Here is a 15,559-nt window from a genome sequence, read left to right on the forward strand (position 1 = left end):
TGCATCATCACTTGGTATTAACTCCCAAATTGGTGTTAATACTTTATACAAAACCATCACATGCTCTTCTCTAATATATGTGGCAACAATGCCAGAATTCTAGAACATTATTTATTGCTATCTTTCCCCACAGACCTCTTTCCCCCAGTGTTGTTTCTTGCTTTAAGTCAAAGAATATGATTCTGTACCACTTGCATGAATGAGTTTTGGATTCTACCTGTGGTTAGGGGGTATATATTTCCCTTTTTGTCTGATGATATTTACTCATCCCTCTTCGGGTGATCAACTGCATGGATAATAATACATAAAAACCACAATAAGTATGTCAACTGACAACAGCCCCAACCCTTTCAAAGAACTGCCAGCCTAGTGCAGTAATGGGCACCTTCCCTATGGACACCTTTCTAACCTGCACTCTATTCTACGTCCCTGGTATAAAATCAGTTGAAATCAATGGACAGCCTCCCATCAACTTCAATGAGCTTTGGATCGGGTCTTATACCAGTTAATCTCTGGTATATTGACTATTGTTAATGTCTTTGTCACTAAAATGCAGTAGATATCTGCATCAGTGTAATGCACATAGGAGCCACTGGGGTTGTAATAGAGGGCAGATCTATTGTTGATAAGCATATAAAAACAGTACTGAATGGCCCCAGCCCTAATCAGACATCCTATTTGGCCATCAAATGTGATTGACTGTGTGAGATGATGCCCTGGGTATACCCCTACCACTTTCTTATAGTGCGATGCACTTTTCTGTTAGTGATTCACAGCCTGCCAGTGTGATTTCTGAACCCTGATGAGGTTACCCACTACTATTTAGCAGTGCTACCATGTGGCTATTTTGTGGCTTCTCAATGAGTTCACGTGTTTATCGACATGTGGATTCTGGACACGCTCATGCTGGACAAATGTTTGTAGCTACTAACGTTACCCAATTGCACATTATTGCATGAAAGTAAAATATGGGGGTTGTTATCCTCAAAGTCATGGGCTGGTTTTTTTGCACAATTACATAGTGATACTTGCATATTCTAGTTGCTTGTATTGCAAATATATAGCTCAAAATCCATGCACTTTGTTCTTAGCACATGTTCACAGCACAAAAATAAGACTTTGTTTCTATCATTTCATAGACTACCAGAGTTGGAAGAGACCTCAGGAGGTCATCTAGTCCAACTGCCTGCTTTTTATTGGATCAATGAAGTGTCCTAGTTACAGAAATCTCACGGCACATGTACAAATTTAACACAAATGACTCGTAGCCTAAATTTTAAGCTGTATTGAGGACCGGTTAGTTTACCCCTGGAACATTTTCAGCAGAGACTTTGCACCTACAAAGTGAGTTACATTCGCAAATCTAAGTATTTTCACCTCTCAGTGACTGATTTGCATTCATAGTCAAATATTTACAGGTGCAAGTGTTCAGGTTTGTGCCTGCAATTCAAACAGGCCAACCAAAAAGGAAAGAAAGCACAACCTTCCCAGGCATATATTATATGGGGACAAATCACACCCATGGAAGTGAGACCATGCTTTTGAAAATTTGTCTCCTTCCAGGAAAAGGAAAAGAAAACCAAAAGACTTACCCCAAATACACCCACTTATTGAGCCCCCTACCACAGCTGGGAACACCAGGGCAGGTGCCACCACAGCCATGGGATAGGACTTTAAAGCCTCAATGGACTGCAATCAGTCTAACTCAAAATACTATTTCTGCGATTGGTGCTCTGATCACATCTCAGACCAGAAATTAATCCGAGGAAGCCTCATCCAACCACTTCTCAATTACACGTACAATATGTGAGTGGCCTCGGCCATCAGCAAACCATGGATGGCAGAAAATGTATTGGCCATTGGTCTTCCATTAAACAGCATGAACTGGAAAAGATCCTGGCAAGTGATGTTGTGTGCTGTTGAGAGGAAAACTCCAAGATGACCAAAGGGATTAATAACAATTCCTGTATCAAACCCAGTCTTTGATTAATCTTCCGACATGTTTCTCCTCAGCCCAATTCCACATGAACCAGAGAGCCCTGACCCCCCCGCCTCCCCAAGGAGCACTCTTCCCACCAGACATCCATGTTCCCAGCCAAACTGTGCCTATCAAAGGAGCACAGCTTGGCCATTGATTTGTCACATTAGGGTTTCTGTAAAGGATACAGGATCCATCTTGTAACAGAAGGTTACCTCTTCCTTATCTGAGAAGTGCCAGTTTTACTCCAATTTAAGACATTACAGCCACTTTACATGACTAGAAAATTGAACTCATTATCTCCAGCTGCTACTGGTTGGCTACCAGATAGTCAAAACACCCTCTTCACACATGGTTGTCTACCATTGTCCCAATGGCCCTAGAGACTCACGACACCTGATATATTCTCTTTTTGCTTTTTAATGCAACTGGCAGTGGCAGCGTCCCACCCCAAACCTGTGCAGAGCAATAAATGTCTCCCAAGTTATAACTACTCACAGTTGGTACAAACAGACAACAGCTGCTGGTTTAAAAAATAATCCAAATTAATGTGGAAGTTATAATTCTAGGGTCAGCTCTAAAATAAGACAGCACTGATGAAAAACAGAGAGAAAACTAAACACCAAAACCTCCAGTATTCGCTCTGACTCTGATTCATCAAAGCCCTTCAGCATGTGCTGAATTAAGTCAATCAGATCTATATACATGCTGAAGGGCTTTGCTGAATCAGGGTATTGGACAACCCTTCCATACTTGGGGTTAATGAAATTTAGGATGGAATGACCTGTGACTGCATTTTAATTAATGACTGAAATATAACATACAAACTAGTACTAACCAGCAACTCTACACACATTAAAGCTTTGGTCCTACTTTAAGTGGATGCAACTACTCATACGCTCAAAGGCAAGCACATTCAAAAGTGTTTGCAGGAGCACGGTTTAAACGACTTTCAATAGCAATCAGGAGTCAGAAAAATCCCTTGCAGTTTGTGATCTTTCTGAGGGCATCAAGTTACTTGGAAGCAGAATCAACATAATGGTTTGTAAATTATCTGAATTTTGCTGTATTATTAGCCAAACCTTACATTTTTTGGTTCAGTTCAAAAGTCCTAGTGAAGCCCATAGGAGTTTTGTCAGAGTAAAGGACTGCAGAATTTGGTGGGATAAGACTTGCATCAAGGAAGTAATAGTGTACTCCTATTCCAAAGTATACCATAGTCTAGAGCAGTGGTTCTCAACCAGGGGTACGCAGAGGTCTTTCAGGGGTTACATCAACTCATCTAGATCAGTGTTTCAAAATGTGGGGGCTGTGAGCATCAGGGGAACACAAGCGCAGGGCTGGAGTTAGGGAGTGGCAAGCAAGGCAAATGCCTGGAGCCCCACACCACAGTGGGCCCCACAAAGCAAAGTTACATGCCTCAGCCCTGGGCAGCAGGGCTCGGGCTTCAGATTCCTGAAAAGGATATAGTAGTCTGGAAAGGTTGAGAACCACTGGTCTAGAGATACTAATTTATTTGTCCCTAGACAATCTGGTGATTGAGGCTCAGTAAATGGGAGAAACAAAATGGTTTTCTTTCTCCGAATGCTACATTTTGAAAGGTGCTTGTGTAGAGGCACTCACCTCTCGAGTGCCTCTTCGCTGTGGGTGCAGTTGCACAGTCCTTTGCTCACCCCGTTGCCTCCTGCAGGTTGCCAGCTGACCTTGTTGGGTCTTCAGTGCCTTGGACACAAAGTCTACATGGAAGAGTCTAATTAATAAATCGTCTATTTGCTAGGGTCTTCAGCCCCAGTTCTGGGCCCTTCAAATTCAGCTGTTTTTTCAACCTCCCAAACAAGCTCCAGCCCCTGTTGGGGGTTTATGCTACCTGACCTGTGGCCAGCCAGGGAGCACAGGCCTACCCACAACCAACAGGTCATCCCTCGAGGTACTTTGGCCAGAGAGGAGCCCCCCCTCTGGTCCAAGCCAGGAACTGATCTGCTAAGGCCAGACTTCTCCGTCTATCTGGACCAGCATGACCCTGATTGGCTGTTAATAGCCCCTCAAGCCTTTGGAAGAGCAGGTCTATAGTTTCCAAAATGGCCACTCCAGAAAGTCCTCTCTAGACAAATTCGGAAGACCCACCTTCTTTGTTATTTTCCTCTCAGCTTGCTGCTTCTTGGGGCAGGGTGTAGTAGAGCAGCTAGACCCCCCAGCAGACAGCTTCATAGGCCAAACACACCCCTTCATAGTGCTTTATTTTCTTTCATACAGAACCTAAAAAGTCGGCACAAGATATAAAGGCTACCAAGAATACAGACATCTCTAATGCATCAGAAAAATCACCTGAACAAGGTATGGGCTGTGGATCACAGCAAATCCTTAGACATGAATTAGCCCTTCAGTCTAAAAAGTCTGCAGTGGGTTACAAAAAGTAATTTGAATTTGTAATGTATACCAGTCTACCTCTCCTGCAGCCTCTATTCTGGATTCGCATAGCAAGAGAATGAGCCTCTGCTTCTGCAAACCATCACCAAAGAGCATGCCAAGATAAGGGAGGAGAGGGGAATGAGGATGCAAGGGCACCATCACAACCTAAGCTTTGCATGTAACATGGTATTGCTCTACAGTAGTGCAATATTAAGGCCTTCACTGTGGCTTTCAGCCACTCCTTTGCACTGGCAGGAGGTGGGCAGGAGCATTAGTGGCTGAACAGCGATTCTCAGAAGTACTGTAGCTCAGGTAGGCATAATGCTTCCAGGTCCACTGGATACGAACTCACAGCAGTGTCCACCACTACCCTCTTGCAGGGTGCAATGTGTTCTCCCCTTGGCCTGCACAGCAGGACAGACAGACCCATGTTTCCATCATCAGCACAGTCCTTCCTCGTCCCCACAGGGGTTTCTAATATTGTTGCCATCTTCAGATTTCCCTGGTTCTTGCATGCTGTGGGTACAAAGATCAAGAATATGCCTTTTCCCTGGCACCTGGGTACAAAGTTAGATGGGAGGACTTGTTGTGCGTGCTACCTTTTTCCCTTTAGCACATCTGTGCATGACAAGGCACAATTCAGCTCTAAGGAAATTGTTTCTGTTAATTTTTCCAATTCATCTGTTTTGGTTTTTTTTAGCTCTCTTTGTTACCCTTTAAAACTGTCTGAGGTTTGAATTTTTAACTGGCTAGCAGCAGGTAGTAATTAATCCAGCAGACAGTATAAGGGATGATGCTTTCCAACAGGAGAACACTAGGCTGTGCTGAGGTAGCCATGAACGGATTGAATAATGATACACAGCCCTGCTTTAATTCCCATAATTTCTTAGGCCTTCCTTGAGGCTGTGAGCTAAGTAGAGAGGAACTGGATTGAGGGCAGTGGTGTGAAATGTTTGTTTCTATGGCAGTTTTTGTAGATAGACTGAGAGGGCAGATTTAAGGGGGTTATTTTTAAAGCTGATAAATTATATATAAAAACACATAAAATCATTTCATATAGCGATATTTAGGAGGCACATCTGGCAGCTAGAAAATTTAGAAGCATCTCATTTTCCCCTCCATCATAATAGTGGGTATCCACACTTTAAAATAACTGGTCTGAGATGAGTCAAATTTAGAAAAATATAGGCCCCCCAAAATATTGTCCTATCCCCACCTCACCTCGGCAAAACAGGTGGAAGCTGTTCTTATCTTGACACAATTCCTGAAACATTTTTCCCTAGAAGTTGTCCATACGTCAGCAAACTTGCACTACTGTGGTAGGTACCACATATTTCAGCTTCGCTCAGTGACACATTTGATGATTTTATAGTACGTCAGGTAAAATGAGTTACATTTACTAGGAGTTTCTAGTTGCCTTATCATGTAGAGAGATATGCCAGTGCAATAGAAATTGACTGCAAAACAGCAGTATCAGGAACATTGTGTTTTTGATATACTTGTCAGATTCATAGATTCTCTTGTGAAAGTGGAGAGACTGTAGAGGAGAATCAAGGGCATGAATGCTCCAGATTAATTCCTTGTTTAGTAACTACTTTCCACAGAATGGTGCAATACTATGTCACATCAAGACATATGCTATATATCCACACAGCAGTGAAGGCATGAATTGGTTTGGTGCTCATAGACGTTTTCAGGGTTGTGGCCAGAATGAACTTGGGCTACTTTGTTGTTCATTTTAAACAAGTTGACACCATTTATAATGTTTCTACATATGTCATATCTAATTACATGTTTATATATATATATATATATAACTTTTAAACACACTTATAGCCGATGCACTCCGCAAAGAATATCAGACGTCTCCGGGACCGGTACCAACTACACAAGTTACCACCACAACTCTGAAGCCAACCACAACTCCAGAACCCATCAGCACAACACCAAAGCCAACTACAATCCCTGCAACAACCAGCACTCCAGCTACTGTTACCGCTGCCAAACCTCGACCTGCAGTGCATAGGGTCAGGGATATAGGTCAGTAGAATGAAGGCAGGGATTTGTACCGTCATGTTGACCTTCAATTTTCCTAATAAATAATAATAATAATATTTCAAGAATAGGTCAAAGTCTAATTGGCCCTTGTTTAATGGACCATCAAAATTTATTAAATAATACAATGTAGGAATATTAACAATGTATAAAAGAATCAGCAGAAAGGAGGGGTGAAATTAGTGCGTTAAGAGTGCTGATATGAATTTCTGAGCGGTTACAAAGCCCATCTGGAAGAAAGTATGCTTCATAAACATAAACCCCCATATTATGTAAGTATAGACTGTTATAGGTAAAAGTGGCTACACTCATATTAGTTATCTACAATCTATATATATTCTCAGGAGTAAGACGTGCTACTTATGGATACTACTTCCATATAGATAAAATACAGACTTACATCTGAATTGCATTGTTCCACCTGAGTTCGGACCCTCCCCTGCCCACAATAAAATCATGATAATTTCAAATATATTATTCAACAAATATTCCTTTGAATGATTTGGCCAGCTGTACAGGTGGGCTGATAATTTAACACAGAGATTTGAGAATTGTTTCATGATAACTTTCAAATGCATTACTCAAAATAGATTTTTTGCAATTACTTTCCTCCCAATCCTACTTTGACCCTAAAAAGGACCCTTAGTGTAAGCAGGGGAATAGTCCCGCTATTGTGGGGAACTTTCCTGGCTTCTACACTACCCCGGTGAAGTGGGCTAGCGAAAGGATCTGAGTCCTCGCTCCCACTTCCTTTACCTAGTGGCCTCCCTGCCCTTGAGGACTCCCCTTCCACTCTCCTGCCTGGCAGAGTCCTCATAACCCCAACAAGGCTGGGCCCAGGATTCCTGGGGGGGCTCGATCCCCAACCCTGCTGTGGTCACCTAGGACAGGGGCTACGGTGTCCCCACTCCAGGATACTCTCTCTGCACTGGGCACTTCTCTGACCCACTGACCATTGCATACAAGTTAAAGCAAAGGCAAGTTATTTAATCAACAATCAATTTTAAAAAGAATAAGGAAAAATGGGAAAGGTTAAAGGAAACATCACCCCGCTCTGTGGCAGGGAACATCACAAACAGTGTCTCTGGAATGTCAGGGCAGTTCAGTCTGTTCCTTGTAGGTCCCAGGCCTCCTTCTCAGGCCCTGGCTGTGCTGCAGGGATGCTGTGGGTTGGACACTTGCTCTGGTGGTGGCCTCACGCTCTCAGGCTCTAAGTGGTAGGACCCTTCTTCCCAGTGTCGCCCCCGCCCTGTCAGGGTTACGATCCAAGCCTGGCTTCCAGAGCCTCTTGGCTGAGGTGTCTCCTTGTGCTGGGCCTACTGCCCAGGATCCCCCTCGGTCTCCCCAGCTGCTCACCACACCCAGCTCCGGACTGCTCCAGCCCCAGCCCCACCACTCTGTCTCTGCACTGCTGCTGCTCTGCCTCCAGCTCCCTGGGCTGCTGCTTTGGCCCCTCTGCCTCTGGCTGCTACAGCTCTGCTCCCAGGACAGGTCTGCTCTGCAGGCTGCTTCTGTGACTCTGCTCCCAGCACTGACCTGCTTCCTGGGCTGCTTTTCTGGCCCCTCTGGCTCTTGTTGCTGCAGCTCTGCTCCCAGGACAGGTTCTGCTCTCTCTGGATCTGGTGCAGCTCTGCTCCCCAGCTCAGCTCGAGCCCCTGCTTTCTCCTTAGCTCGCCCCCACTCTGTCTGACCCAGGCAATTTCAGCTCACACGGAGGACAGGACCTCTCTGACTCCCTGATTAGCCTGCCCGCTGTCATTCAGGCTGACCTGGAGCACTGGCCTCTCCCCATTGTTCCTGGGGGCTGTCAGTCTCAGGGTCCTGATTCCCCATCAACCCTTCCCCCTCTTTAGTACTGGGAGCTAGCAACTAAAACACCCCCACTGAATGTTAGTCCCCTTACATTAGCAAGAGCTCTCTACTATGGACTTTGCTCACCTGATTTTCCCTGATCCTCCCCCACCCCCACTTTCATTCATTAACAAGCATGTACACTGTTCCTATTGTTTAACACCTTTTAAAGTTAGAAACTGTTTTGTTTCTGCCTAGGTCCTAGCAGCGTCCATCCAGTTTACTCAGCTGTGGCTGCTGCAGCATCAAGTAAGTACAGTGCTGCAGCTCATGGTTGTGAGGAGTGGATAAAGTGCATATTAAAGCAGCAGTGTTGCAGTGTCATTAAGGCTCAGATTTGCAAAACTGGAGTGAAATCCTGGCCCCAAGGAAGCCAATGGCAAAACTCGCATGGACTTCAGAACGACCAGGATTTCAGCCCAGTTTTTAAAGTGGAACTTGAGGAAATCCTACACAAACCTGGGTCAGCATTTACAAACATGGGGGCCTATAATGAATCTTCTAAATCTGTATGTAAACATGAAAATAAACATATAGCCTAATTTGCAGAGATGCTGAGCACCCACAACTCCAGTGGGAGATACTGGTGCTCAGCATCTCCAAAAATGAACCACTGTTACCTAGGTGTCTAACTTGAGACATTTGTTTGCAAGTTTCTGCCTTGGTAAACTATGGGTGCTCAGTCTTCTAACACTTGAATTTTTCCAAGCCCCCTGAGTTACTTGATGCATATTTTCACATTGGCCCCTCTGGTCTTACACTCTCCCCCCTCCCACTGCCAAAAAACAAAATTTGAATATTGCTCTGACATATGTAATTCAGACTGTGGGATAATTATTTAAACTCGCTCAGTGAGAGCTGAAAGCTTTGAACACTGACCTAAGTTAGGCCAGTGCTGTTTGGAAAACCTCAGACCAAGACTCAGGGTCTGGCATAAATGTGATGTTTTTCCTGGCTTTGCATTAGTGTTATTGATAACAGCATCATGTTTGGTCAAAGTTCCTCCTTCATCTTGATCCAGAAACCTGCTTCCATTCTAGCCCGCAAGCTGTAATACAAATATTTGAAGCAAATTGCAGTATTTAATTACTTAGCTGAGAAGAAAAAGAAACACATTTTCAAATGCTAGCAAGTTTCTCTAGACTGAGGACTGAAATCTGGCTTCTACTCAGTGAAAAGGAACATGCACTCTGCTCAGCGGAAAGAGTGGCAGACATAACAGAACACCTTGGGCTCGGTTCTGCTCAGATACGCAGGTACAACTGTCCCTGAAGCCAATGGAAGTGGTGTCCCTGTATCTGAAACCAAAATTGGGATGTTTTGTCTTGTTAAATAAGCTCCATAGAAATTAAGAGTAGCCATTCAGTATCCTACCACATGGGGGATGCAATGGTTATCTGCTAAGCTAATTCAAGTACTGAGAGCAAAATTCATTAAATTAAGTTGTGAATCCCACTGTATTACCTCATCACTGAGGTTCACCTTGAAAGCATGGAGAAGAAAAAAAATAGCAAGGAGATGAAAGATGTTGATTCCTGGAGGCATTTATTCTAATGTGCAAATGTTCATCTCTAGGGCAGATTGTCATGTGAGGAGTTGTGTTGCAGTGAAAGACTTTTATGGAATTCTGGCTTAGTCTGGCTCTCCATTCTCTTCTACACCAGGGCATCTCTTCTGGGCCATTATAGTTCCACCTTCACTTCACACCTTCATTCCCCCTTTGGGGACCCACAAAATTTGGTGGCCTTGTGCAGTGCCTGTGCGCTCTCTCCAACTGGATTATGCTCCTGCTCTGCATGAAGATGGAAAGAGGGCCATAAATCCAGATACTCAAAAGGTATTTTGGTGTCTAATTCTCATTGATTTCCCCTAAATACCTTTGAGGATCTGGGCTGTAGTCTCTTAGGGACAGATTTACAAATGTATTTAATTGTGCTAAAATGCAGATAGGTGCCTAGTGGGATTTTCAAAAGCACCAAACCAAATGTCAATGGGATTAGGTGTCTAACTCCTTTTAGGAACCTTTATAAATTGCTCTAGGTGCCTGAATTCATCTTTAGATTCCTAAATACCTTTGTAAATCTGTTCCTTTGTGTGCTACTCCCTTTTCTGTTTCATGTTCATGCGGGGCAGGACACAATTTAGGCCACATTTTCTTTAAAAAGGAAGTTTAAAAGGCTTTTTGAGATCCCAAATCAGTAAGAGAATGTAGATTAAGGGTGAAATCCTAGCTTCATTGAAAGCCATGGTAGTTTTGTCATGTACTTCAGTGGGGCTGGGATTTAATCCTGAGACTTTAAAATGTAATGTATTCGTGATTTTTATTTGTCTTTGATTAGTCTCCTGATCGCATTTTAGATCCAGGTTTCTTCTTCAATTTCTTGAAGGTTCCTAACGTGAATCTCTTCCCAAAAGAGAAAAAGAGCTATGCATGCAGAAAGATTATAAGGGCCCAGGGTGTGGGGCAATACCTCATCATGTGTCAGTGCTGAAGACCATGGAAGATATCCTGCTGACAGGAACACAATTGGGACCAAACACATTAATATGATTTTTAGGACATTGCTAAGCATAGTATTTATACCCCAAATCTGACCTACTGCATCATTGTTATCATCTGGTGAGGATGTCTTCTGGATTCTAAATACTTCATTTTTCTAAAAGTCAAACAATTGCCAAAAAAAATGTTAAAAGCCCCCATTTTTGTTTGATTATCACAGCTTCCCTCTCAGAAGCCTCAGCCTTACATGCATTCAGGGCCCACTTTTAGGATGCAGACTGGAGCTTTTGCGGATGCCCAGCTTCACACCACAATCTGTCTGGTCCAAAATTTAAAAACAGTGGGATCCTGAAGAAACTGGAGAAGGAATCAAACACTCTCTTGTTTGTCCTGGCTAATGGGGACTCGCATCTGACCATCATGGTATGTTGGTAACTTGCTTTCAAAAGGAACCTCTAGAGTAAACTAGCTTGGAACACAGTGTAGTTCAAACGATTACCACAACGGTTGTATCTATAAGAAAAAATGCTTTGCCACTACCAACCACTGGTATTGGGAAAAGTTTACATGATTAAACCAAAGGTGATTTGTGGCTGAGAGTCTCTCAGAAGAAAATACTCCTTGCTGCCCCTAACAGTCCTTGTATTTGTGCTTCCTTCCTTATATTCTTCCTTTTTTGTTTTCACCTTGCTTTCCTTGTCAGAAAAATATGAATTAACAAATAAACCTCAATATAAAAGTCCCAAATTTTAAATCTAAACATTCATTGTCTCAGTAGATTACATGGAAACAGGCAAAAAACAGCAGGGATGGGCCTGCTCCACTGCAGGCCCAATCTTTCATATGATTTAAGCACGATAAGTAGGGTTGCCAGGTGTCCGGTTTTCGACCAGAAAGTCCGGTTGAAAAGGGGACCTGGCAGTGTCCGGTCAGATCTACTGACTGGACATCAAAAGCCTGGTTACTGCGGGTGGGTGATGGGGAGAAGGCACTGGGTCATCAACACACACAAGTCCCTACTCAGCCGGGGCTGCTTCCTGCCTGCATCTCGTGGGCAGGGAGGCTCTGCGACAGGGTCTGCAGCTCAGGAGCAGAGGGAGCCCAGCAGGGGGAGGAGGAAGGGAGGTAGAGAGGCTCCAGCTATGAGGAAGGGGGAGAGCAGTGAATGATGCAGGAGAGAGACATGAGTGGGGGGTGGGGCCTGGAGGAGAAGGTGGAGCTGGGGGCGAAGTTTGGGGGGAAGAGGTGGAGCAGGGAGCGGGGCCTCTGAGGAAGGGGTGTGGTGGAGGGGAGTCTGGTTGTCAGCAATTAGAAAGTTGTCAGCCCTAATGAAAGGGCTGCCTAATGTATGAATGTCAGTGCAAGATGCATAATACTTGGTAGGCCTGAAGTAGGCACTATTGGAATGCACCTAATAAATAAATAAATAAGCATACAAATTTAGGTGCTGTAGTAGGTCTTCTTACTCTGTAGATATTTCAGTACATAGGCACAGGGCTGGCTCCAGCGTTTTTGCCCCCCCCACCCCCCCCAGCGGCAAAAAAAAAACCCACACTTGCTGCCGAACAGGGAGGCCGAATTGCTGCCGAGCACAAAACACACGCTGACGGGGTGGCCGTCGAATTCCCACCCCCACTGAGGGCGGATTGCCAACCCAGAGCCCGACGTCCTGCCGCCCCTTTACATTTGCTGCCCCAGGCTCCTGCTTGGTTCGCTGGTGCCTGGAGCCGGCCCGGCATAGGCCACTAGGTTAGATGAGAATTTTCCAGTAAGGCTACTTTTTACTGATTCACATATTCCGGACAGGCCTTGCATTTGAGTAGGTGTAAGCCTTCGTAGAAGCAGTGGAGCAAGATGAGAGCCCACTTGTGTAACAGTACCTACCTACACATTTGTGCTATTGAATAAGAACTCTCACCTGGCACTGGGGAAAAAACCTGGAGTTTATTTTTGGACCTTGGCTCTTTCCCAAGATAATCCTAACCACTTACTCCTCCAGGGACTGCCTGCTGGCCCAACTGCTGCCGTTCCTGCAGCCACTCCTCTGCTCCTTCTGTACACTGCTCTCAGGTGGCAGTCTCTCTCTCACTCCAGCTCCCGTTGCTGTGTATGGTCTTGCCGTTTTTCCCATTCCGGGTCACAACTTTCCTCAGCTGTGCTGGCTGGGTTGGCCCATCCATCTCCACCTCTGTGCCCATGGCATATCTATCTTCCTCAGCAGCCACCATGACCGCTGGTTCATGCTCACCATAAGACTTGTCCCGACCACAGACTGGGATCAGTTTCCAGCCATGGGCTCTGACTAGCTCCCTGCACAGAATGCATTTTCCTGATTCTAGGCCTAGATTACAGTGTATTAGCTGTGTTCTGCCCGGTCATATTTAATCAAAGCATCCCAGAGCTGGTCTGCAGTTACACATTTAACATTAATTCCTGACTTTTCCCAAAGCTCCAGTAACTGGGCTTTACTGCCCTCTCTGCAGTTTGCAGTCATAGCACTCAGCTGAACAGGTTCTGCACCTGGTTAACTTTTGATCAGTTTCTTCTGGGGATTCACTTGTCTGACCGGCTGGCATCTGTTTAACACAGACCTCTCCTTCTCATGCCACAGCCTCCTGCTTGTTCAGTGCTCCTTTTCAATAAACACTCACTTTGTAACACACTGCAGTGGTGCAGACTCCCTGGCTTGTCTTATATTTAAAAGAACCACCACCCTTGTAGGCACTGGAGCTGTGATTTCAGATATAAATAGTTTCTGCCCCATTAGTTATTTATTGTCTGGTTATTTCTTTGGGCTTCCCCATCCGCCTATATCCATCTGTTGTCTCTTGTCTCGTATTCAGACTGTAAACTCTTTGGGGCAGGGACCATCTCCATTCTATGTTTCTACAGCACCAAGCATGATGAAGTCCTGATCTTTGGCTGGGGCTGCTAGGTGATGCTGCAATACAAATACTTAATAAGAACAATAAAGATGGGGAAAGAGTTTAAATAAGGGTTATAATGGAAACCAAGTCACAACCATAACTATGAAGTTGTTCCTGCAGCCCTACTGTCCTATACAAGTAACATTTCTAAATGTAAAGTGGCAAATGTTAATTAACCTTCTCAGTAAAAAACAAAACAAAAGCCAAGAACTATATATTTTTACTTTGCCCCCACATGAAACAACTTAAATATATGAACAATAAGCACAAGCACATTGCTGCAGTATAAAGAAACTCCATATACACGTCATTAACTCTGACAAGTGCAAAATGAAACTCACTGAAAATCCCAGATAATGACCGTCTTGAACTAAACATAGTCTAAATGACATTTTCCATTTTAATGTCTACTTAGGGCAGATTCAGGCTGCACAAGGAAGAGGCCAGAATCAAGGTATGTCCTTAAACTAATACGGACTTAGTAGATTTTATAATTAAAATTCTATTTAAGTTCTGTGCACTGACCAATAAAATGTTTTCAAAGCATTCAGGGGCACTTCACCCTATGCAAGTAACAGAAATATTCCTCGAGCTAATACAGGTAAAGGCTTTAAGTAACTTTTCAAATTTCTCTTTGTAGCAAATTATACCATTGGCATCTACTGAGAGTTAAATAATACAATATTGTTTCATCTTCTAAGCTTTTTTCCAGCAGTCTGCAATGCTAACAAACATCGCACTGATTATTGCATGGGAATATACTTAATTAACTTGTTTGGATAAAGAAATGAAAATAATCTCATAATTGTTCTCTAAATATAATCTCTACCCATTCAAGAAGGGCACATGTGCTATTGCTAAGCAGTCAGGGTTCACAGTCTGTAACCATGTCTCAGATGCCTTTCAATCGGGGGTTCCAGGGCCTAATCCTGAGAGTCACTGAGTGCCCTCAATGTCTAGCAGTCAAGTGAGCTTAGCACTTTTCAGAAGTCATTCTGCACCCTAGATTCAGGGATACAACTTCACTGAGAAGCATCCACCCTCACTAGATCTTAATTTGACCCTTTGTCTCAGTCTTTAAAGGTACTTCTTTGTTCACAGTTACTGTCTTCCTTTTCCATTTGTCTTTAAAAGAAATCAATGAGTATTACTTTCAGTTCCATTGTACACCCTGTAATCACATTCCTCTGTACTAACCAGTTGAAATTGAACCTTGTGTCAAATCACACAGGTATTCAACGCCAAGAGCCTGTCGCAGCCTTCCAGAAACCTGCCGAGTCTCCAGTCCATCTCGGTAAGATCTACTGTTAGAAATTGGCTAAAGTCCCCTCATTTCCTTTCATTTCAAATGTTTGCCCTTCAAGGTAGGTTCATAAGTAACATTTCATGAGATTTTCAGGGTGATCCTATGAGACGTGTAGCAATTTGTCTACTGAACAGCTGTTCCATCATGCCACCATATTTGTGAATGTGAAACAAAGTTAACTAGCTCAGTAACTGATGTGTTCTAGTGTAAAGTTGTGTGAATTAATGTCTCCCATGATGTTGGCAATTTCCTTTGTGAGTGTTCAAATTGTACATCAAAAAGAGCAAGTGTCTGATACTCCTTCCCTTTGCTTCAATCTTCCTCCCCTCCTTTTCCTCTTCCCTAGCTTTTGCCCTGATATGTCCCCCCTCTGTCATACTTATTTGTTCTCTCCATCACATATATTCTCTGCCTTTTGTTTATCCCTTCTCTCCTTTTTGTTCTCCCCAATCCTCTCTCACGCCTGCCAAAATTGGTGTAGGGGAGGTGTGGAGAAAGCCTGGGACCCAGCCCGCACTACCTGCCCCCATGTG

The 15,559-nt window shown here is 43.9% G+C and overlaps 1 protein-coding gene across 3 annotated transcripts in view; it reads left to right on the forward strand.

Moving 5' to 3' along the window:
* The window catches only part of VIT (vitrin), an 83,341-nt gene that overhangs the window by 32,661 nt on the left and 35,121 nt on the right, over positions 1 to 15,559 (forward strand). For 2 of the 3 annotated variants that reach the window (XM_048843689.2, XM_075126993.1), the window contains exons 7-12: positions 4,232 to 4,312; positions 6,224 to 6,427; positions 8,492 to 8,542; positions 14,136 to 14,174; positions 14,265 to 14,321; positions 14,952 to 15,014. In XM_048843689.2, the coding sequence (XP_048699646.1) occupies positions 4,232 to 4,312; positions 6,224 to 6,427; positions 8,492 to 8,542; positions 14,136 to 14,174; positions 14,265 to 14,321; positions 14,952 to 15,014 (495 nt within the window). The remainder of the gene's footprint in view (positions 1 to 4,231; positions 4,313 to 6,223; positions 6,428 to 8,491; positions 8,543 to 14,135; positions 14,175 to 14,264; positions 14,322 to 14,951; positions 15,015 to 15,559) is intronic. The other variant, XM_048843686.2, reaches the window with a different exon arrangement.

This window comes from Caretta caretta, chromosome 3 (genome assembly GCF_965140235.1).
Source record: "Caretta caretta isolate rCarCar2 chromosome 3, rCarCar1.hap1, whole genome shotgun sequence".
Taxonomy (NCBI): Eukaryota; Metazoa; Chordata; order Testudines; family Cheloniidae; genus Caretta; species Caretta caretta.